At 41.3% G+C, this 25168-nt stretch overlaps 1 protein-coding gene across 1 annotated transcript in view; it reads right to left on the bottom strand.

Annotated features, from left to right (window-relative positions):
• The window catches only part of RSRC1 (arginine and serine rich coiled-coil 1), a 112029-nt gene that overhangs the window by 84446 nt on the left and 2415 nt on the right, over positions 1–25168 (bottom strand). The window contains exons 2-3 of the mRNA XM_042820860.1: positions 21844–22038; positions 19549–19674 (exon numbers count right to left, since the gene is read on the bottom strand). Of these exons, the coding sequence (XP_042676794.1) occupies positions 19549–19674; positions 21844–22038 (321 nt within the window). The remainder of the gene's footprint in view (positions 1–19548; positions 19675–21843; positions 22039–25168) is intronic.

Here is a 25168-nt window from a genome sequence, read left to right as displayed (position 1 = left end):
AAACAGCAGATACAATTCACATGCAGAAAAACAGCTCCTAGAAATTAGAAATAGGTTTGTCACACTGAATTTGTAAATGTAGATTTGCACTGAACGCTTCCAGCAGCACTGACAAACAGATAAATGTCTTCTTTACAGAATCTGTCCCTGTTCTCTCATTTACAGTCTTCTGTACCCATAAAATTCATTCACCTAGAGCGATCAATAGTCACTCTTTATGCTTTGAGTATTGCAGTTACAAAAGATAGCTGGTCCACTTCGTGTTGCCTGTCCCAGCCACGCAGGGAGGGAGGTGTAAGACTATCAGTGGGATGCTACCATGAAAGTCTAAACAAAAATGTTAAGTCCCACTCCACAGAGGCCATCCCCGCAGGACACACAGCTTGGTCAGTCCCCAGCTCAATCCTGTCTGTGGTGCCCCACTGTAGCACACATCTAATGGGAAACATTCCCAAGCTGATGCAGTGCATGCTGCCGCTGCACCAGAAAACACCTGCAGAGCCTTTCCCATGTGCTGCCTTCCAGGATGCGATGGACCCTGTGTTCATCAACACAGAGCGAGGCAGCCAAGGGAACTGCATAACAAAATTCAGATCAAGAGAGCTGTAAGCAAAACAATGCATCATACTGCTTCAAGCAGCTGGGTACCCAGCACCGCACCCTCCTGAGGGGCTGGGTTCAGCCCCAGCACCCAGCAAAGCAGCACTCACCCCCACACAGCTCCATCCCACCATGCTTTGCACAACACAGCCATCTTTCTGGAGCCCCAAATCCTACAACATTTGCCCTAGGAAAGCTTCATGCAAACTTCCAGGCCCTGTAATAAGTCCAAAACACTCAATAAGCTCATAGCAGCAGAGAACAATTTCATAAAGTGAAAATTTGAGCACATTGAGGTTGCTACTCGGTGCCTATCAAACTGCAGCACTTTTCCATTTGCAGCACAATGAATTCACCTGCACGCTGCTACGAACTAATACTGCAATATCCTGCAGAAAGGGAAGGCAAGCTGTAACTTCACGGCACAGAGCTACACGTCACCTGCACCATGATGCCCTCCAAGCAGAAAGTCCACAGATCGAGAGGAAAATGAAAACCTCTGCTCTTATTGCTATCATTTTTTTTTTTTTTCCATAATCCCAATTCCTAATGTTGGAAAACGTTCGAATTACACAACTATGGGAAGATTTAAATAAAAACAAGGTGGGAAGTAGGCTGGCAGCACAGCCCCTCCCCCAGCACCCAGAACACCCACCCGCCATGCCAAAGGTTAAGTCATTTAGGCAAGTTCAAAGATCTTCAAAGGGCTCTTAGATCCAGATAAGCCCATATGTTACCAAAATTCTGTGAAAAGCTATTACTTTCCAATCTGCTTTTCATGTCTAACTTGCAGAACACACAGATGCTTGGCATCACTCGGTATCCCAAAATTCTCACACCAGATAATCAAGGCTCACCAATAACTTCCCTATCTCAAATCCTACCAGACGTCTTTATTCCATCAACACTTAGTCCACTTGTAAAAATTGAAAGTATCCATAAAAGCCCATTCTGTTACTGCACAATAAGTGTTAATTTGCTAATTTCTTCACAGGTAATCAATTAAAATGTAAAATATTGGATAAAATTAGTTGCACTAAATTTAACAGCTGCTCCGTGAGCATAATTAGTTTCACAAGGGCCATATGTATTCTGAACAGAGACAGAGTTGAAACAAATAAGCAGATTTTAAAACAAGTTTGAGGAAATCTGCATTTAATTAGCAGGTGGGCACTACAACTGCATAATGTTTTTATACATTTATATTTATGAAGTGACAGAAGATCTAAAGGCTTTTTAAAATGGCGTTTATTGTTTGAATGGGAACTGTTTTGCTGCATGCTAAAGTGATTTAAATCCTTATAGCTCCGCTTTGAAAAAATCATAAATGGTGAAAGAAAACATGTGGAAAACTGTAAAACTAGAAAGAATTTGCGACAAAAAGCAGATACACATACCATAACCAAAAGGAAACTACACTTAATTAAATGTACACTACATCTGGAATATCAGCCTAATAAAACGTGAAACTATTAATTTTCATTGTTCTAAAGGAAATGAGGTCAGTGTCGTTTAGTATTTCCCCAATTATATTGCACTAAAGCATTGAGCTGTATCTTATAGCTACAATCTCATCTTTGCAAAACACTACGATCTGAAAGCAGCCACCGAAGCAGGCTTCTTCAATAGAGGAATTAGAATGCAAATGCAGGAAAGCTGAAATAAAGAAAAAAAGCATTTCTGCACTGCAAGTAAGGCTGTTTTGTTTTGTTTTCTTTTTTGGGGGGGAGGAGGAACAAAAACAATTTTCCTGGCAAATAACAACCACAGCTCCAAAGTTTCTGAGCTGTCAAGTGCTTTGCTGGGACTCTTTTTCCATCAGCTGGCACAACTCTTATGAGCTTATCAGTAGCTCAATAACCACAAACAAAGCCCAACAAATTCACGCCTGTTTAAGACTTCAGCAATATATCACAAGTCTGGAAAGAACAATGGAACAACTGCATTGCATCACGCCTGGATTGTCACACTGCTAATAGAGACACAGCACAACCACGGCTCATTGCAGCACAATGACATGTTCTCTTACAAAGCACGTCAAGGGAAGTTTTCCTGTTTAACTCAAAGCCACAAACACACAGCACAGGTTCCTGAGGAATGTGCAACAGTTTCAAGCATCAGCTGCAGTTGCTCAAAGTGTGGAAGTTAATAACATTTGTAATGTGAACATGGATACCACTACAGAGCCCGTCTTATTTTGTTTGCAATTTAAAAAGGCATTTAAGGAAGTTAAATACAGACAATACGCTAATGATAACGTATAGATAATATGGCTTATATATTGCTGAAGTGAATGAAAGATGAAAACACGCACAAGCAGGGGGTCAGCTTTTAAGTCTGACATGAGACTGGCGTTAAGAGGAAAGAGACATTGCTTCAAGGCAGCTGTTCAGGCAGTCAGTAAGAGAAAATAGAGGTATTAAAGATAGTAACAACATCATCCACTGCGCTGGAGACAGGCAAGATGAAATATAAGCAGCAACAGAGAATCAGGAACACAGTTCGCAGAATGGGGAAAATGGATTCACCAGATACAGGCATCAACTTACTTCAGTAATAAACAGTTCTCCACCCATAAATCATGTTAATTACATAATTAAACATTTGAGGAAATTGCACTCAAGCTTCCAGTAAACTCTAATTAAAAACAAACAAACAAAGCAGTTACTGAAATCTTGGCATGAGGAGCAAATAAATGCAGCAGGACAGCAGAACGGGCAGAAAAGACATTGCTGCTGGGTTTGGTTATTCTCAAGCCACCCCTTTGTTACCAGTCCCATCCTTCTGACTGCACCTCCTGGGCTCCTGCCCTCAGCCCCAAAGGAGGGTGGGATGTGCTCCGTGCCACAGCCCCTGGCCACCCAAAGATGCAGCACCGCCACTGACTGTGCACCTCGAGGTTGGTGTGTGCCCACCGCACTGCAGAGCTGTTGGGAAACCTACAGGGCATCCATAGGTTTCCAAGTGGAAAAAAAGTTAACTTTATGGGTCTTTCTGCAGCCACCGAGCTTTTCTGTCAGCAGTCAATGGCTCAGGCTTGCTTCTTGTGCGCTTTGGACAGAATTCTTTGCCTGAGGGAGAAGAGGGGAAAGCTGAGCACAACCCTTCTGACATTGAGAGTGCACCAGCTTTCCAATGGAAAGCTACAAGCAGAAAGCAGACTTCACTGAGTGCCACCTGGAAAACCAGAAATATAAAGCAGAGACTAAACATCAGCTATGCCAGCAGTAGTTCTTGGTGGGGTGTTGTTACAGAACCCTAACAAAGCCAGTGACACCAGCCTGCACGCCACTGGAACTCGCTCCCTACACGAGCAGCTCGGTGAGGAGCACACTTCCCTGTGGACACACGTGCTATCTGTTAGAGCAGGCCAGACACGCATTGAACACGTGGAAGCACATAAACCAACGGCAGCACTGCTGCTTACATGGTATTTCTGCATCCCACACAAAATGACTTACGCTATTTTTCACCAGGCTTCTTACGCAGAGGCAGGGCTATGGGAGCAGCTGCGGCCAAGGGACGTGTAATGGAGTGTGCTGCTGGGGATCTGGGGAGGGAGAACAGCTGTGTGAACAGCTTCCACGGATCTACTGGAGCTGCAAAGCGTTCCACACCATTAGTCACACAGGAAGGGATTCCCTCCCTGCACAGGTCTGCAAACGCCTGCAATACAACCACTCCGAGGAGCTGAGCATCCTCATCTCCCATCAGGGAAAACATGTTCCTGACTCATTCCCCTTGCTTATCTCTCGGAAGACTTGAAACCACCTCTCTTTGCTGAGATTCCACCTCTAATTAGGAAAACTCCGTTGAAGAACACAGCCATTTTTTTCCACAAAGTGAGTTTCTCTTACATAGAGGATACCTCAAACCAGGACTTCTTTTTTTTTTTAACCCCGTAATCACATCACCATAACTGAACAGAAAAACTGCTTGGGACTGAACAAGAAAATCTATCATTTATTTCTAATAGCCTTTGGGTAATAAAATAATTAAGAAGTGGGAGGTAGCAAACTGCCCTGGCTATTAAATAAAATCAACTCAGAAATCCCTCAACTCCACCCCCCTCCCCCCACTGAGTGCCCATCCTTCCCCCATCCAAAGCTGTCTGGAAGTTCTACACCTCAAGTGCATAAAGACACACACCTACAAGAATAGCCAGTTGTGTATGAACTATATATAAACTTCCATGGAAAAGCAAAATTGAGCTCGATAAGAAGTATTCCGCTAATCAGTTAGCCAAAAATAAAAGCACCACAAATCGGTTGAGGACACCCAGGTCATCTTCAGTCTGTGCAAGTGCATAAGGGCTGCTCACCCTGCGGGCGAGGCAAAATGAACACAGCTGTCGGTCTGCCACACAGAGATAGGAGCACAGAGCGCTCCCTGCTCCTCTCACCCATTCCAGAACTGCCACTACTGAGGCTGCAGATAAAGTTCCTTTCCTGCAGGATTGGGAAATCTGAAGAAATGCATGCTTTTTCTTTTTCTTTTTTTTTAAGTGTATATTCTTTCAAAGACACGTATGGAGAAACTTGAATTCTATACGGATTAGTAAAACAACATTCCATTAGCAAGTAAACCCATCACACTTTGTAATTAATTAATTCAATGCACACAGATGCACTTGTTCTCGATACAGCTGGAACACATTTTAAGGAAGGAGGGCCCAGTTCCTCCCAGGACTCCCCTCAAGTGCACTGAGTTCTTTGCTCCCCCATCGCGCAGGCGTTACTGACTGCCTCTGCCATGACATGAAGATCTGGTCAGACCGCAGAGCAACAAAAATAGTTCAAATTCATTTTCCAGATGGAATCCCCATCCAGGTAATTATTTGTTATAAATTGACCAACGCCTCCGATGTTATGTTAAAGAGCGAAGGAATGTAAGGAAGGACGACTTTCTCACTTGCCTGGTGCCTCTGGGAAGCCCAGATTAGTTACAGGTAAGTTCAACTCTTCTGCCTTTGACAAGACCCCTATTTCATTCCTTGTGATTGTAAAACATCTGAGATCGAGGCCTCGCTCGTGGCTGGAGCTTCAAGATATTTATGTAATAAATACGTACCCTAATAGCCATGCAGATATGAGACAGCTGGATGAAATCACCTCAGCAGATGCCTGAAATCACTGCAAACAACCACAACCATGAAGGCTGCGTGCCCACGGCCCCACCACCACCAGGCTAAGCCACTGTGCTGCACACAGCTCAGGCTCTTTCTTTACCTCACTGACAACCAGGCACAAAAGGTTAAATTTTGTGAGCTGTAAAAAAAAAATATATATATATACACATAAAAATAATTTCAAGAATTGGAGATATTTCACCTATCCTTTACCCTATAAAGCTACATTAAACATAAGATTTTTAAAATACCATTCTTTTTTCCCTCAAAATTGAAAAAGATCTTAATATACTTAATGAAAATGGCCATCATTTTACTATAGGATCAGAGCTCCAGAAATAAATTCATAAGAAGGCTTTAGAAACTCCTGAAGCAGGAGAAAGAGCAATAACACATTATCCCACATTGGCAAAATGTTTTACCAACACTACACCAACAGTTCGCATGTGTCACGAGTACTTTTTCATCCCACATTCTCCATACGCAAAGATTATTTCCTAATTTAAATGCATGTTAAATGCATCTTGCAAGGGTACTTTGCATTTTCCAAACACGGGGTGGATGCAGGAGAGCACACTTTTGTCTTCACTTAGCATTCTCCTTTTTTGCAGAGCACGGCGTATTTGCTGGAGGCTGATGAACAACACACAGCTGAGAGGTGGTTAGGGGAGGTCATCACCGATAACCCTGTTGTGTTCTCCCCAGGCCCTGGCTCTAATGACTAATTAAGTCCAAGAAAGGAAAGAAAACCTCAAAAATGCCACATATTATTCCAAAGAAAAAGTGTTTTCATCACAGAAGCTTCAACTGTTACAAAACAGATTGTGAAATAGGACAGTGTATCAAAGGGTGAGAAAACAAAATCTGAATAGCTTCTTAAAATTCATAAAGTCATCATGAGTAATGAAACTACTTCATCATTACATCTCAAGAAGTACTAACGACTCTTCTGTCCAACTGATGATACCAATCACAAGCTACTTGCTATCAGCATCGGTTACCAAGCTCTGGTTTAAGGACTGTAAGATTGGTATGTCTTCTAGCAGCTTATTCTAAGATACGTGCTGAAATAAGGGCCAGCCTTCATTGTATTATCTAGGTGATTTCATCAGCTGAAGCATGGGAATGCTCCCTAACTCAGGTCTCTGCCAAGGCTGCCAGCAGAATGCCCAGGGCTTGCCCACTTTGCTGGCAGACCAGCAGCACTTTTACTTCCAACACTTCTTTCAGAGCTGGGCAGGAAATCTGTATTTGCATCACTTGTTTGTGTTCATCCATTTACTCAATACTAAGCTTTCTCTTCCTTAGTACAGCAGGAGAGCCGGAGGTCCCAGGCGCATCCTCAAAGCTCTCATTAGAAGAGAAACAGCTCTAAATGAAATGAAGTTTATAAAAGTCTTCCGTGTTGTGCATTCTGAAAGTCCTCTCACCACGTCTACCCGATTTGCAGTTCTTAGCTGCCATAATGGTACAAACCTCAAGTGTGTGACACATTCTTCTTATAGGATAAAGCACCTTTACTTCAGTTAGGTTACACTGCATTAAGAAGTTCACAAAAGAGGAATGGCTCTTAGCTACAGAAATCGGCTACTTTGTCTAAAGACCAGATAGGAACTTAAGAAATACTAATTACAACTCAATGAACATCTTTTCTTCCAAATACAAAACCAACCTCTCAGACTACATCTGCTGTGAATCCATGCCAATCCAAGAGGGTCCCTGAAAAGACAACCCATGGAAAACGAGGAGAGCCCAGGGCAATGGGAGCACTGGCCCAGGCAGGTCACCATTCCACACTGCAGGGTCCGGACAGCCCAACTCCAGCACAGCCCCGTGCACTTAGTGCTGATCTTCCCAAGCAGATCCCAATGGAACAGCAGAAAGGACCTTTTGTCTTCAGGGAGGAGAAACTCAGCACAGGAAGAGACTTGATGAAGCTAACTTGGCAGTGGAATCCACTCAGAACCCCAAACTGAACACAGACCAGACGATGTAATTTGGTAATTACATAAACGGCAGTTTAAAATCTTAATTGTGAACAGTTTTATAATTAAAATCATAGCTATCCTCACATGATTCCCACTGCACTGCTATACTGTATCAAAGAAAAACATGTCAACAGTCACAACTTTATTAACATCAGAATTTTCAGTATATACAGAGTTCAAAGGCAGACTAAAACTGCTGCTCCATGCCAATGTTTATTTCTTAGTGATAGCTCTGATTGTCTGGGAGCAGCATTTGTGTTACCACACATTTGATAGGACTTAATAAAATACAATTCCTAACGAGTCTCAATACGAAACACTATTTGCATTTTATTAATTTTTTCTGTCTCTGATACTCGTTCACAGAAGTGACCTCCACCAAATTACCCCTATAGAAATCTCAGCAGTAAAACAATTGAATGTAACCCTAAATAATTCAGCAGCTTTCCATAAAGGCTGGTGTCTCTTTGGTTACGCTACCGTAATTCCCTCACTTCAGTGTCTGCCATCTGAACTAACACTCACGACTAAATGACAATTTTTTGCCTTTTGAATAACTGTTTTCCATCAATCTTACCGTTCAGCCAGAACAATTTCTTTTTTCAATTATGTTTTAACATTAAATTACTAGAACCACATTTTCTGCAACAAAAGTGGTAAAGCTGACCTTTATTTTATTAGCCTACAATTTGCTCACCAGTGTTTTCTTAAGCTACGGGAATGGCTTATGTACATTGACAACACCCCACAGATGGTTATGATTACATTTAACAGGACAACGCGCTCATTGAGAACTTTCACAGACACTTACCTAATGGGATGTCACGTTAAATCTGACAGAGTCAGATAAAATAACTATCTACTAATTGCAGTGTATCAAAAAGGTCATTTCCAAACGATACGCGCATTTCCAGCGCCATTATTGACAGCACCAGTGCACTAACGCTTATGCAGTAATGAGTTCTCAAATGAGCACAATTATTGCCCAGGTTTCCTCTGGCAGAAGATGCCCTTGAATCCACAGAGCTGTCAACATCCTGGAAATAGATGCCCCTAACTGCAAAACTCTGGTCAACGTCAGAATTCGATTTGACTACTTCTTGCTTCCTCTGCTAATGCTTAATGACTAATTCCTCAGAGATACCCTTAAAAGCCCTAAAATATTGTCCTTGGGTAGAAACTTTCACTCGGCAATCAATCGGGAGCAAATTAGATGATTGTGTTGAAATGTATTGCACTGTTTAAGCTAACAAATGAATGAAGAAAGGTAGTATATAGGAACATATGCCACTACACTGAAGTTGCTAAAAGGGTCTGTTGGAAGAATATTTGGTTTCCAGTGAAGCTAATATGCTGTAAGAAGGGACAGTGATGAAAGAATACCAAGTCATATGGAAATCCAAATATAGTGACAGACACAATTATTTTACTAATTGCTAATGAATACAGTCAAGTGGCATCAAAAAGCCAAACTTTGCTTGGACTACTTCAGGTTTTGACCTCCGCATGAGCAAATGCATTTCAAACTGAAGCCCACCAAAATTGATTAACGGCGCCAGCCAAGGCCAGCGTGTAGCTGAAGCTTTTTTCCATCTATCACATGGCCCCAAGGATAGTTAAATGAACCTTAAAATGGCTACAAACAGCTCAATGACTACACAGACTCCTGCCAATTAGAAATAATTAGGCAGTCATTTTGGTGGTAAGTCTTTTTAAGTGCATACATAATGATGCAATGATGCTTATTAGCGATCTCATATGAGCTATGCTCAAACAGCCTGGAATAATTATGCAACTATCACAAAGCCTTGCACATCTCTGTACTTCACCTTAATGCATTTAAAAATCCACTTCATTACCTCCAGTAATTAATCCTCCATTAATTGCAGGAAAAGCCCAGTTTACCGTGCTTCGTTTCTAATTATCTTATAAATAGTTATGGTTCTAATTAATGTGTTCATTAAGCTGAATATCTTTCTCAAAGCCACGCTCAGAGCAAAGGTTCCGCTTTTGAGAGAAAAAGCCTAACTAGCCATAAGGTGAGGCCATTTTAGTTGTATTTGCTTTTATTTTAGTATATTCAACCTCCTAATTGGCATTTAAAATCTAATTTGGAAGAACTTCAATAAGACTATATACTAGAAAAATAGAAAAAGGATTTTTTTCCCCCACACCCATTCTCCAATCAAGAAGCTTTAACAGCAAAACTTTCAGCACAGCTTTTTGATACAGGCTGGTGACAGATTTTCAGTGCTATGCCACAGATTAATTTAAATCCTATTACAATTTAGCTTACCTCTGCTTGTGCCCACAGAAGAGAAGCAACAAATTTAAAAGCAAAATAGGCACCTAGCAACGTATGAATGGTTGAAAAACATCCAGTGGCCCTCGCCTCCACTCCCTATCATATGAATCAGCAGAACAAAATTATAAAAGAATTAAAATAATTCATTCAAGCAGAATGTCATTCCTTAAAGTTGAGTTCTTCAGTCTGCCTTAACTAGGAGCTGATATAACCCTGTAAAAACTGCAACTGAAGAATATTTTTAAAGCAATATTTATGGGCAAGGAGATCTAAAGCTGAAAGCACACCCTGCACAGTATTCTGAGGAATGAACGCAAGCAGAAAACTTGAGGTCAAAAGAAAATTCTACCAAAAGTACATCCAAAATATTTAGTTACAGCAGCACTAAGATACAGACATTATTTTCTTTCTTCTCCTAGATTTTAAAGATTTTTTTTTTTTTATTTTTTTTTTAAGACATACACAATACTTCAGTGCATCCTTCTCCAGTTACTCCATGCTTTTCACATTTTCCCTTATGTGGTCATCACATATTCAACATAAATAAAATATTTTGCTGAGGCAATTGCTTCAGCTCTGCTTTGATAGTAAAAAGACAAAGGCTCTACACATGCATGAAATCAGCAATATGCTTCTTTCTTTTTCTTCCTACAACATTACACCTGAATTGAAAACCAGGAATCGCTGAAGTCAAGTGCAACTTTGACGGAGCTGAAGTAAACCAATAAACCTATATTAGAACCAGATGAAGCATTAGCATCTATATATATTCCTGCTCTTGCATTTCAGTGCCTTAGAAACCAGCAGCTCTCCCTGTTTGAGGGCCATTTCGCTTTACAACTCTCTCATCAAACCCCAGCTTCAACACCCCAGGCTGAAGCCTCTTCCTCCAACCTGCACTCTCCGTTATGAGTGCTCTTGCCCTGCTCCCCCATTCCCCACTCAGGCAGGGCAGAAAGCTGTTTGCTCTGCTTGCTGACCAGCCTCCATGCATAGGCAGGGGTGAAGGCAACAACATACCAAACAACGAAGGGGCAATCAGCAAAGTGTCAGAGATCCAGCTCACATCAGCTTAACCTGATGAGGAAGTCACCTCCAAACTGCACTTTGCTCAGAACATCAACAAGAACATCCACTGCCTATCTAGATTTTGAAGGGCAGCTGATTTATGTACAATAAAATTCATTGATACAAAGGTACCTGAAGCTCTGCACATGGCAGCCACTGCTCTACTTCGCTACTTGCTGAGCAATCCCTCCAGCCCAGATCCTGGACAAAAGCACTGGAACACCCTGAGTGCAGCTTCCCAGCAAGGCTTGTTCCCAAGTCCTGGCTCCCCAGGAGCTCCCAACCAGCCTCCAGAAACAGAAGCAAGACTTCACAGTTAAATATCATATCTCCTTAGTAATTAATTTCTCCCAGGGCTTGATACATTTCTAGCAACTTATTTAACTGCCAGTTTGAAAAAGGCACAGCATCAAGCAGCACAGCATACTTCAATAGTCGCTGACCCCTGCTCCAAGGTGGCTGGTTCTAAGAACGACAGTCTTGTTACAGCTGCTTTTCATGGAACTTGAATGAAATAACACAAGAATAATACACAAAAATAATTGAGAAGGACTACATAAAGTAAACAAGGTACAGAATCTACGGGGGGAAACAGTAACCCATCATTAAAACTGTGATGAACGTGGATGCTAAGCCAGGGTTGTACAGTCTCAGCTCTGGCACGTCCATCCACGGCATGGTTGACAGATACATTCAATAAAGTGCAGCTTGGATTTCTGGAACAGACAGGACTGACAGCTACTGGCACACTGCTGCTACAGAGTAACTGCAGAAAAACCCAGCAAGAGGAACACACTGACAGCTCCATGTAAAAAGGGCAGCAAAACACTCTGGGCAGCAATATCTGCATTTTGCCTGTGTCTTTATAGCCCAGGTACTGCTCCTGCCACACGTTATTAGACAGGCAGGAATCCACAGCAAAATGCTCCTATTAAATTCTACAAATGTTGCGTTTCACATGCTGATAATCGGATTCTGGAAACTAACACTGGAAACAGCAGCAATTTACTCCTGCAGACAGTGATGGTCTTGTATTACCAATGCATCTTTAAGACATCTGCTCTGTGTTGATTTGCATAGCAGCCTCTAGAAACACGATCGCTGTGGCAAAAAATGAATAGATTCATGGCCAGAGTTGTGGTAATGGAGGAAAAGAGGATTAAAAAAGCAGAAATATGCAATAGTCCAGAATTTAGACTAAAATAAAAGAGTCGATTCTCCACCAAAGAGCATCAAATTATTCTCATACTTCCTTAAGTATCTTCTCCCAAACAGAAAACTGCAGCTCAACCACTGCCCCCCACATTAAAAGGGGGGAGGCAACCCACAAAAAGTCCCTTTCCCAAAAGGAGGAATGAAAGGCTTTATAAAAATAAGAAGCTGCATTAAGAACACATTCTACACACATAACAACAGGACTGCTTTAGAAAAAAAAAGTTTCCATGCAATTAGGTTCAATAGTTAGCTCTAAATGAACAGCAGTCATGAATTCATATGTTTAAGGCTTTTTATATATATATATATATATATATATATATATATATATATATACACCAATGAAAGGCATCAAAGCAGCTGTCACTAGCAGCTATCTGCCCTTATTGATAACTTCAGGGCCCCTGGCATTGCCTTATGAAGTTTAATTTCCCAAAGTGGTCAATTAGACCTTGGTAATGTGTGCATTGGTGGGTTATTGCTCTAGGATATCATGAATGCTACTGCTTCACTCCTTTACTTATTCCACTACATCTGTGCAGAATAACAGTTAATTTTTTTTTAAAGTAACTTATTATAGCTAAAAACATGTTTTAGAGACAACTGGTGATATAACTGCAATGGAGTAAAACCCTAAATGAAAAACTTCAGGTGTTGATTTATCACTGGAAAAAAACAAAGAGTATCTGCCATTAGCATCTGCAGAAAAACCTCAAGACCACATGAACAAAACCAGTCCAAATTCCACTAGTTCTGCCCTTCCTGAAGCCTTTGTTTGAAGTGCAGTGCAAGAAATACTGCCTTTTTTTTTTTTTTAATTAAATATACATTCTAACAGAACAAAAACTCCTAACCTCTCCTAGCCCTCCCCAAAGAGAAGAGATGCACACAATGCTGGCATCAGTCCCTCCCGTGACTGCAGACGTGGGTTTGTGCAGTTAGCTGCATGCCACAGTGCCAATTTGCCTAGCAAGGAGAAGAGGAAAAACATCATAGGCAGCAGATCAAACCTGTAAAAGAATAGCAACTCCAGTAGTTACTAGCAGGCAACGAAGCATTTTGGGAGAAATATTCCGATAGCATTGCTTGCTTTCTTATTGGACTTCCATCTGCTTCTCTGTAGAAAATTCTTGGATCCATTTCCAAAGACAGTAATGTTGAAAAAGCCTTTCAATAGATTCAGACAGCTTTTCACCACTGCCTGACAATTTGTGCCCAGCCTTGTTTTTCACAGATGTCTTGCCCTCATTCCCAGATATTTTTTTTACAGCAGATACTCAGAGTCATGTTGGTACACTCTTCCTTCCCTCTGCTCTTGAAGTCACTACTGCTGTCATTACTCAAAAACTTTGCTTCCAAGTTCCTTCCGTGTCCTTTCCAGGCAGCCAAAAACTCACAGCAGATGATGCCCACAGGGCAGTGAGTCCAGGAAACCCTCACTTTCTCCCCTAGCCCCTTCCTGTCCTCAGAACAGCTACCAGCATCTATCCTTCGGCTGAAACCAACCTCATCTTCAACCCACATTCTTGCATCACATTTCAATTCAGTCCTGTTTCTCAACAATCTTGATCAAAAATAAATAAATAAATAAATAAATAAATAAATAAAAATCAAGGTTCTAGGTTCATGCAGCTGCAATTCACCTTATACACATTACAACCTTTGACCACTACTTGAGCCATGCCTTTTTTTCCTTACCTGTCATTGTCTCGTCTACCACACGTTGCCACAGACATTAAGATCTACCTCAAAACTAGATCCTTTTAATCTCCTTCTCTCCTAAGAGCCTTTGTTATCTTTTTATTATCTTTTCAGGCTGATGCAGTTACTAGAAAACTCCTTCCCAAGTTGTTCATAATGGAATCTATCCCCCGATACTCCTAGCATAACCTATTTGAGTGCTCTCCTGTTCTCCTGCCGCTAAAAGGAAGTTTTGAAGGCAGGTTGGGATAGATTATGTCTTGATCCAACACTTGCTATCACCTGTAAGCTCTGACAGGCCGGGGCACATTCATGCAACCACACTAAAAACATGATGCATGGGAAATAGGAGACTAACTGAAGAAGGAAAGGCCCCTTCCTGTCCACCATCCCTCGTACGGCAAATACCAAAGCACTCAGTGATGCTGTTTGTATCTTTCAGAAGCTACATGCACAACGTTTCACTTTGCAATATTGTCTCTTTGCTAAAACACTTCTTTGTTCAGATTTTATTAGAAATCACACAATCACAGAATTGCAGGGGTTGGAAGAGACCTCAGTATTTAAAAAAAAATAATTCTCAAAGGAAAAAGAAAGCTCACACAAAAGACAACCGACTCCTGCCAGTACTAAACAGCCAAACTTGCAAAAAGCTGAGGCCCATCACCATACAGTGGCACACAGAGTAAACCAACAATGCAAAGCAAGGATTGATAGTTTGCCCCAACCAGGAATAACTTTTGACTGAAGCTGTGATCTCCTGAGCACAGATCAAACCCAGTGGCAGCATCTGTAACTTCACAGTAAGCAGCACCTAGCACTGCATTTCTGTTTGAAGCAGCAGTGTTGAAAGTACACCTAGAAAACGTGTGTAGGGGAGGAATCTTGTAATTAAATCAGCCCTGTGCATCAACCAGGTGATGCAAATTAAACCATTTACAGAGTTTACTAAAGCTGTGAACCTGTCCAGATATTTAAATAGTACTGTGGGGGGATACAAAAGTATTTCTCTTGTTGTTACTATTACTTACTGACCCTTTTTAGCCAGCTCTTTGCTTTTACTGTCATTATTTACCCATCCTCTTCAGTTAGCTCTCCTCTGCATAAACAGGACCTGATTTTCCAAATAGCAGGACTTACAAGCACCAAAACCAAAGAACTCTGACAACCTATGAGGGCTGGATGCATGACAATTCTTGTTTACTTTGGTAGGATAACAACAACTTGAGGCAACAACCAGACTCCAACCCTATTCCAAGCTACCCGTAATGAGTAAGTCACCATGCCATAGATTGCAATGAGATGCACACATTTCCAAACTAAATTGGAATGGAGCTCAGGAAATAATTTGTAGTCATGTCGCCGCCCCCAGCAACACGAAGAGCCACCGATCAAGCACCTCCTTTGCTGACCACCCAGAGACAGCAATTTCACCAACAAGATTACACTTCACACTGCATTACCCCATAGATACCTATAGGTGTACCAGCTGTTACTGCATCACTCACGTCGAACTTTGTTACACATTTCAGGACAGGATTCTTCAGTTTAAAACAACAAGAAAAGCCAAAAACGTTTGGCAGACAATAAAAACAAGCTTGCGTATTTAAGGACAATTATAGCAAAATGCTCTGTGACCACAGAACTGTAGGAAGTCAAGGAAAAAAAGGTTAACATCCTTTGGTTAAACCTATTTAAAGCTACACGAATTAAAAGACTGAAATCCCAAGTTCTGACGTATTTTCCTATACAATTAACTTGCAGAAAGACTGCAGTGAAAACTAAAAATATTAACAAGCCTCTACCCACACACAAGTCACAGGAAATCCAAGTTTCTCCCTTCCAGAGGAGCATAATATTCTAATAAGAACTATCCTAATCTTCACCCAGCAATAATTTCAAGATGATATTATTATTCTCATTTCCTTGAATAATATCCATACTCCAGGGCCATTTTCCTTCTCATATTCAATATCATGCATGCTTGTATCAAGATTCCTTTCTTCATATCCTGTCACAGTATCAATCACTGCCTCCTGTCCACTCAATCCACTTTTGATTTATCAGCCGCTGTCTTTCTGGACTCCATAACTCGACCCAAACCATTTTAGCAAGACATTGACAAATAGCACCCAGTATCACATCAACCTGTTCCACTTAGTAAACTAAGAAACAGTAACTGTGACATCTCTGCATAAGTATTCCATTCTATTCCCCAGACTGATGTATATTAATGAGGAGATGGTATCTGAAATGCTTCTTCCACATCAGCATCTAATATGATCAAATTAGGAAATGGGATGATTTATTAAATTTCGCAGAGCTGAAATATTTCTTTATATCACTCTATGTGTGGTTTCAGAAAGTGAGCTGTTGCTTTCAATTTTTCTACTGAGGATGTGCCTGCATTTCACAGACGAATTATTGTCTTTAAAAAGATTGCAAGAAGGCAAAATGTTATTAAGCAAATGCTCAGTAAAACAAACTAAATCGGTTTTAAAATTCCTAATTTAATGTAAATCTTGGTTGTTTTGCTGAAATTCAGTTTGTGATCTTATTAAGTCATATTTGCATTGTACTATCTTGCTGTAGGACAGCTTCAAATTTATAGCATTACTAGCAAGACCCACTTTTTTGACTCTAAAAAAATGCATCTAAAATAGTCACAATGCACACAAGTTTTCTTACCTTCTGAAATCTGAGCTGATATTTTGTGCTTCATTTTGTTAAGTGGCACATTTTAAAAAGGTTCTGAGATCATCACATACGTTGTGACTTATCAAATGAAAGCCTGATACTTCAATATTTGGGTATTTCATTTGAATTAAATACCTATGTTAGAAAAGCTACTAAAATTACACCACAGGTGCACATGCTTTTACAAACACATTCACCATCTTGAAAAATAAACTGCCTTTGTTTGATGGAGGACTGGAGGGAGAAATAGGAAGACAGTCTGCGATACCTGCATGACTCACACCAAAAATAAATCCAGTGATTTCACAGTACAACATAAAGAATCTCAACTTCCAACAAGAAAGTGATTTTCTAGTGTCAGACCCAAGCGGCACTGGAAAACACAGCTGCTCAAGTCCCAAAGGTGGTACTTGGGAAGCACAACAGCAGCCCTACAAATAAGAGCAGCACAGAGCAGAGCTTTGCTTTATTGTAGCATCTCACATTGCTGCCTTGCTGGTGGGTCAGTAGGTTTTATTTCCCACCAGTCAACCCACAGGCAGGGTACCAAGAATCCAGCAGGTAACATGCTCTTACTACACAAACAAGAGCTGGACGAGTTACCTGTAATCACGTCATTCGCTACTTCACTCCAGTGCTTTCTTTGGTACTTACCTTCAAAGGTGATATAAAAAAAATGCTGTCTCATCCCAAGCAAGAATGGATCACAGGTGCCAAATTCATACAAAAATTGCACCATGACTTCAGCACTCCATCCTGCACATTGCCCCATTGCCCACGACAAATCTTGTCTCTCCACTACAATAGATGCTGAAGGATTTTTCTTGCCTTTTTTTTTTTAATCATTTAAAATTTGGTATCCACAACATCACAACATCCACAACAGCAAGAACTTCCACAGCTTAACTGCATGATGTGCAAGAACTCTATTTAACTAGAATCTGCTTCACTTGGTGCCTGCCCAGGATCTTACATTGAAGGAGTGCTGTTCATTTCCTCCTTTAATCATCTTTTCACATCTTTCTTTTTTTTTTTCATACCCATCCATCACCTTTCCTCTGTCCCCCTTCAAATCTGAGCCCCGAGGAGCCATGATGCACTCATCCAGTCCTCTTTAGAGAGCTGTTCATACCTTCACTCAAGTATACAATGCAGATTTTGAGTTGGAAGGCAAGGAAGCACTCAGCTTTGTTGCCATTGCCCCTGTACTACAAGCAGGGAGCACACAGGCCCCAGCAGCAGCTTTCTGCAACCTACTCAATTCTTCCCCAGATTAAACCATGGCTTCACAGGGTAACAGTACAAGAGAGCAGACTGCAAAACAGTCCGAATCAAAGATTCTTTTAACATAATTTGAGATGTGACTTAAGAATATTTTCCCTAAATATTTGTGTCTGTGACTAGTAATACAAAATGACCTGCAGCTATACCAGCAGTAGGACAGGTTTGAAAAGCTAGCATACTTTGTACACCAAATATTTGTATGCAATATTTCCCAGCACAAAATAAAATAAATCACAATTAGGTTTTAAAAGATTTTAGGCAGATAATTCCCATACATTGCAATGGCAATTCACATCAGTAAAACCTTTGGCAAACATGACCATTAGTGTATCAGCTACATCTAACTAATAACACAATTTACATTTATTAGAATACAACAGACCTTTCAGAGCAGGTTATCCTGTTTTCTAATACTGAGCACCCAACCTATTCGAGAGCACCTTTGTTGTCACTTCATTCCTTTTCCATCTCACTGCTTTAAAACTGATGCTATAAGAGTGGATTTTTACAGGAGCACTTCTACACAGAACTCAGCAGCTTATCCATTCCACAGCTCAAAAGGTAACCACACTCCAAAAGGGGTCAGGTTGTTTAAATAACCAAATTGCCACTACAAAGGCACTGTAGCAATAAGTGTCCAGGCAACTATTATAATGAACAGCTGTGAATAAGTCATGAGAGAATACAAATAGGAAAAGGAAAGTGCTCACATCCTTCAACAATTTTTCAGTAACATTTAGGAGGAACGGCCTGACTGATCTGGCACGAGAAAATAACAAGTCTTACCAAGTTCTTAGTAAATTCTAGGCAGAATTACCCAGCTGCAGATCAGTAAACAGATATTAAAACAAAGAAAGGCTTCCATCTGCCTGCTAGTCTCAATAATGACCTTAAATTCAACAGCAGTCCTTATATCCATGGATCAACTTCATTTAAACCTTGTAATGGACAAATACACACCAAAAAAATAGAGTCCCTGCTCATCATAAACTACAAAACAGTTTTATAATACGATTTGATTATGATTCAAATTATGCTTATTATTGAAAATACTGACTTGTCACAATCTGATCCATCAAGAACTGCAGCACCACAGTTATTTTTCACTGTTAAGTGAGAGGTGCAGAACTGGAAACACTTCCCCATTTCACAAGAAAAACAGATGAGAAAACAAAAGTTTCACGTCGTCTTCACTGAACCAATACTATGCATGGAGGTCATGGAAACCAGTAATCAAAAAGACAACTTTTGTACCTGGATTTCAGATTACTGCAGTTAAACAAAACTAAGGTGACTTTTTTCTTTTTGCATTTGGCCAAACTCAATACATATGATTTACCATTAAATCCAACTGTGCTGTCAGCTTAAAATAAAGCTATCGTAAGTGCATGAAAAGCACAGCACAGAGATTTCAATTTAAGAAGATTTTCAAGCAACATGTCAATTAGACCACATGCAACCACTTCTAATCTGCTCACAAACTCAGTAAGCACATGGTGACTTACAATAAATGCTTTTACAGTAGAAATAACAGTAATTTCTTTCCTAGAAAAGCACCTTACCTCCTCGTTCTACTTTTTGACCTCGATCTTTGAGACCTGTAGGATTTCCCTCTGCCCCTCGATCGGCTGCGACTGCGTTTCCTTCTGGAGCCATAGGAAGAGCTACTGCTCGATCTGTGCCTGCGCCTGAAACAGACCCATGTTATCAGCACACACAGCTTCTAGAACAAAAAACAGCAGCAGGGAAAGGAACAAACAGCTCACTCAAAATCATGTGCATGCAAAACTATCTCTTGCATTGCAGCATGTCAGAAAAGCCTCAACATACACCACTGCTGCACACTAATAAGTAACTCACACATACGTGAGCAAAGCCTGTCCTGAAGAGCTTGCATTCAAAAACATACGTCCCAAGGGCAGAAGGCAAAACAGAAGTTAACTGATATGCCCCAAATCACACAACACTCGAAGGGCTAAGCCAGAAACACAGCTCAGCTCTCAATGAACTGCAGTCTCGTGACCAGTGCATTGGAACCCACTGACTCTCTGCCAAATCTGAAGTTTAAGAAACATTTAGACCCACATTCTCAGCAGCTCTTACTCAGAAATACACTGCTTTTCAGTGGAAAGAATTCCAGCACAAGAAATGAAATTCAAAACATTAGCTCCTGCATTGCAGATCTATACAATTACCTCCAGCCATCCAGCACATACATAAAAAGCAAACATTTTTTTTTAAATTACATACACCTATAAATATTTTCCCTCTATAAACAAACAATTGAGTTCTCAACTTTCATAATGTGCAGTCATTGCTCAGATACAGAGACTATTTGTTGTTTTTTTTTTTTCTCTGCACTCCTCCTTTTTTCAGCACTACTATTAATCAAATAATCAGTATTAATTTATTCAATCTGAGCTTGGGAGTTTTCTCTTGAGCTCTACCAGAGGCCAGAACGGTATCTTCTCTCCCCACCCCACTCCCACCTCCATCCCCCACCCTTGTTTCATTTATTCAAATAATAAGTTCCTATACACACAGGAGAAAGATGAAAGAATACACAGCAAATACCTACATTAAATCAACCAATCCCAAACCTGGTGGGAGGGATGCTTTAAGTCTCAACCTTTCATACAATTTCTTCTCCATCTCCCTCACAGCTAAATAACACTTGCAGCCCTTACGAGCCCTTATTTCTGGCCTTCAGGATGCTTAGGTGATAGTAAAGTATAACACCCTATTCTTGTAGCTCAGGGTCTAGTCCATGGGATGAATGCTCATCTAGCACAAGGGAAAAGGTGTTGCATTATGTACAAGGAGTGCTGGACTTTGAGCTAACTCCTAAAGAGCAGGTTTCCATGTGAAAAAGGCAGGCAACGCTCCTGCTAAATGAAGATGAAGTAAAGCAATCTTGGAGACTGCTGGTTTTTATACTTCTGGTCAGGGATAAATCCAGCAGAACCCCAGAGTGTGACAGTCATTTAAGTGCCAGGAGCAAATATCCTAAACTAAGGGCAAAGCAGAGGTGCTAGCCAGATACTAAAAGCAGACACTTTGGTCTTTTCTGGATTCAATTTAAGTCAACTGGTCTTCGTCCAGACTCTAATCTCCCTTCAAGCTCTGTTTTTATCTGTGAGATAGCCATGCCTGCACTGGACTAAAGAGATTCATAAAGCTGCATGTCATCAGCATATTGTTGGCATCAAAGCCCATGTCATCTCGCTGTGTCCCCTAAGGGCTGTATGTAGATGCTAAGCAGGAACAGAAAAACAGGGCGATGGAAAGGAACCAACAAGAACCCCTCCAGTGGCCTGCCTGCCCCTTTCTGAAATACTCCCCTGCCAGCTACAGAAAGGTTGGTCAGGAGCAGCTTCTCATACGTTTCTATTACAGCTAGGTGTGATGAGCATCTTCCAGCCCCATCCATTAATAATAATCTGCTCAGTTTGATTCCTGGATCATCTTGAGTCATAGACAACCAGGATATCTAAAAAGATCAGGTACAGAAAGGGGACTCTGTGATAAAGGAAATACAGTTTCAGGCCAGTGCAACTTCGGTAGATAGAGCCACATCTGTGTTCTCATCACCCCCTGACGACTGTACCCTGGACACACAAAGAATTAGGAAGCGTGCTGGTGAAATCTAATCGTGGTGTCGCCCATTCTGACGGTTTGGTTTTGAAATAGAAGTGGAGCTGTCGCCACATCTTCCAAGATTCTGAGCAAACAACAATGAAATTCCAAACCAGAACTGAGCACACACGGGATCCGAACGCTTATGTCCCGCAGTATGGGATATGGAAGAGCCCGATCTGCACCCAGCAGCAGCAGCCAGACAAGTACTGCATGTGCACCTTTTCTCATACGAATGTGAACGTGACTGCGCGTCCCGGGAGCGGGACCTCGACCTCGACTTCCTCCCAGACTTCTTACGGCTGTACGTCCTGCTGTCTGAGGAGCTGCTTGACGACGAACGCCTGCGGTGCTTCTTCTTCCTTCTGCTTCTGTTCTCTTCTTCTGTGTCCGAGGAGCGACGGCCCATTTTTGAACTAAGGAAAGACAAAAATTCTGAACTGGAGAAACACCCTGAGCCTGCATTTATATACACACACACACACACACACACACACAACAAGTGTGTTTATACAAATACACCCTGGCACCATTTTTAAAGCTACTGTGTAAATAAACTGTTTGGCTTCCACGCAAAACTTAAATCAAGATTTAATTATAAGATTTCAACAAATTTAAGTAATTTGAAATTTATTTGCTGACAGTATAAGCTCACTGTGGCATTAAACACTTGTTCTGAACTCCTACAAAAGATATTTTACAACCATCTAAACATCTAAATGCACTAATAAAACCCATTTTTATATCAGAACATACTTCATCTTGTCTTATTTTTACATTTTTGGCCCAGATATTAATTTTTAAGAAATCTGAGAAGTCATTTACAAGGAGATAATTCTTACATACTCCCCATTAAGCATATTGAAGATGCTGTACTGCTGACTGCACACCATCTGAAGGTACAGTTACAAATGAGAAGGCATACTTGCTCAATCAATACGACGTGGTCTATTTCTGTTTCTGATGTAACTCGCTTTCAGACTGCACAACTAAGGTAATGTATGTTTTTGTTCTCTTAGCATAATTAAAAACAAACACTGAGAAATCAAATTATCTTCAAATTAATTCATGCTAGAGTTGGGTTGACTTTGGTTTTCAGTTAAAGCCACTCAACTTAGAGCTGCTCTATTCTAAAAATCAGAGCTACAGATACAGAACTGTTTCTTGATTGTCAATCTGCAGACTTTGACAATTTAATGAAAAAAGGAGGTGGTAAGGGCTGCCATTCATTTAACTGCTACGAAGACCATCACCTTTTGGAACTCCAATCAGCCTCATTGCTTCAGGATTTAAGAAAAGCAGTATTTCTTGACTTTTCAGACTGCAAACTGTAAGAAGTGCTTTAAAACTGTTCTTCTGTCCCAGCAATACTTGCCCTACACAGCTGAGAACCAATCTCCACATACATCTTCTCTAATGGCAGCCAGCAACAGGCCCCCCTCCCAAGGAGGAACACTTGTTTCAAAGCTCTCCAGATACCAAGAAAACAGCAGCTCCAAACTCCTTAACATTTGTATCAACAGCCAGGTCATGGGTGTATTTTGGCACAGCTATCAACTGTCTTCAACCAACACTGAAATATTACAGCTCCTCATATTCCAGCACAGAGAAGCTGAGCTGGTTCCTTTCCTGCTTTTGCCCTTCCTCACACCTTCTGCCACCTCTCAGCAGACCCTCATCTCCAGGGTCAGAACTGACAACAAAACAAAGGAGAAACTCGCTGTTAAGTACTTGTTTAAACACATCAAATGTTTACACTCAAATAAAAGCCTCAACTATGCTAGGTCAAAAACTGAGCAAAAAAGCCTGTTTATCCCCACAGGCAACAGCCTCTTCAACTGAAGTTTCCATGTGTTTTGCAGGGCCAATGAGCTGCAAGAATTTCCAAGGAAGCTTTCCAGGTTGTCACCTCTAAAGCACCATAAGCACATCCAACAGCTTGAGAATGCTCAATATAGGACCATCCCTACATGCCTGGCCCTTCTTTGATGCTCACACTTTCCTTCCTGCCACAATCCCAACAGCTTTGTGAAGCCCGCTCCCATGAAGCCAAGGTTCTGTGGATCAAACAGCACTTCAGCAAGCCCGAGAGCCACCACACTAAATCCCTTCACTGCTCTGCAGTTGCAGTCTTCAGCACTTAAGGTCCAATCTTTCAGCTAACAAAGCATTTTTCAAATACTCCAATGAAAAGAGCAGCGTTCCACGTGCCTGGAAGGGCAGAACTTCAGGAGGATGAGCTGTTCTGCACCAGCGTCCCCCTTGGAACAAAATTATTTCTACCATATTACTGAAGTTACTCCTCACAGATTTTGAGAAAGACAAAGGCAGTATTTTACAGCTTACTCTATCTTATTTAAGAAGATAGGACTTCAATTTGCAGTTCCATAGAGGAGTGACAATTTCTATCAGCATGTTGCCCTGTGCAGTTATTTCCTCCATTCTCCACCTTCCTCCACCCCCCCCAGCTCAAAGACTTGCAGATACCCAAGGTACCAACAGTTATTATATGGTAAAACAAAGCTCTTCAAATATAGGCTGATAGAACAACCTTCAAATGAAGATGAAGCTGAATCTCAAACTCTAAATAAGCAGAACTGCTCAGAAGGATGAAACTCCAATGCTCAGGTTTTAAACTGAGAGCTCACAGACCACAGCTCATGACAGCAAGATTAATGGAAGAGACCTGAGAAACACAGAGTACAGAAGACATTTCTGCCAAGATATTTACCACTTGATGTGGATATCATTACGAGCCAGAACATTACACTTCAACATATATTTTGCCTGTTGTTTAACTTCCTTTTTTAACCACAGCCTTTCCCCCAATTTGGGCACATAACTGGATTAAGCAGCATACCAATCTAGTGAAACACACTGCGTAAACCTCAATTTTATGTCTTCAGGACCATAGAAAAGTTGTGTGCCACAGCCCTTCAGGACAAGCCCTACTGCAACACACAGAAGCACCTCAGGAGCTCCAATAAGCTCTGGGTTTGCAGCGGTTGAGTGGATGAAGGCAGGTGGGTGACTGATGTTCTGCATGTCCTGGAGACCCCACTGGAAGAGAAGTCACCAGAAGCAGACCTGATCCCAGAACAACGTGAGCAGCCAAGAATCTGTAGCTGCCAGCTACAGGGATACTTCAGAAGTACGCAGTGCCTGTCAGACAGGCTCATCTGCCACCAGGGTTTTTGGACCACTCCTTCAGCACATCACATACACTGTCACGTGAAGGTGCCTCTTACAAACATAACAATCAACTGCTTTCAAACACTAAGACCTACACCAGTCTGGTGTCTTCCATGACCGCTGCCTCCTCCCTCCATACTCCAGCACAGACCCATCAGAAAGGACTGCTAGCACCGACTGACACCCAAAGCCTGGCAGATGGAAGAGTTAAGAGTTGCTCTGCTGGGTCAGTGGTCCACACACCAGCTCCACAAGCAGGACTGGCTGACAGTACCTACAGATCACAGAAGAACTGTATATTGAGGCTCCTAAGTGTTTTCTACCCATCTGTTTCCACACACAGTCTGTAGATCC

Source organism: Centrocercus urophasianus, unplaced genomic scaffold (genome assembly GCF_019232065.1).
Source record: "Centrocercus urophasianus isolate 14NV4802_14NV808 unplaced genomic scaffold, USGS_Curo_1.0 seq_19, whole genome shotgun sequence".
Taxonomy (NCBI): domain Eukaryota; kingdom Metazoa; phylum Chordata; class Aves; order Galliformes; family Phasianidae; genus Centrocercus; species Centrocercus urophasianus.
Note: the sequence above shows the minus strand (reverse complement) of the source record. Positions and strands in the feature narration are given on the sequence as shown.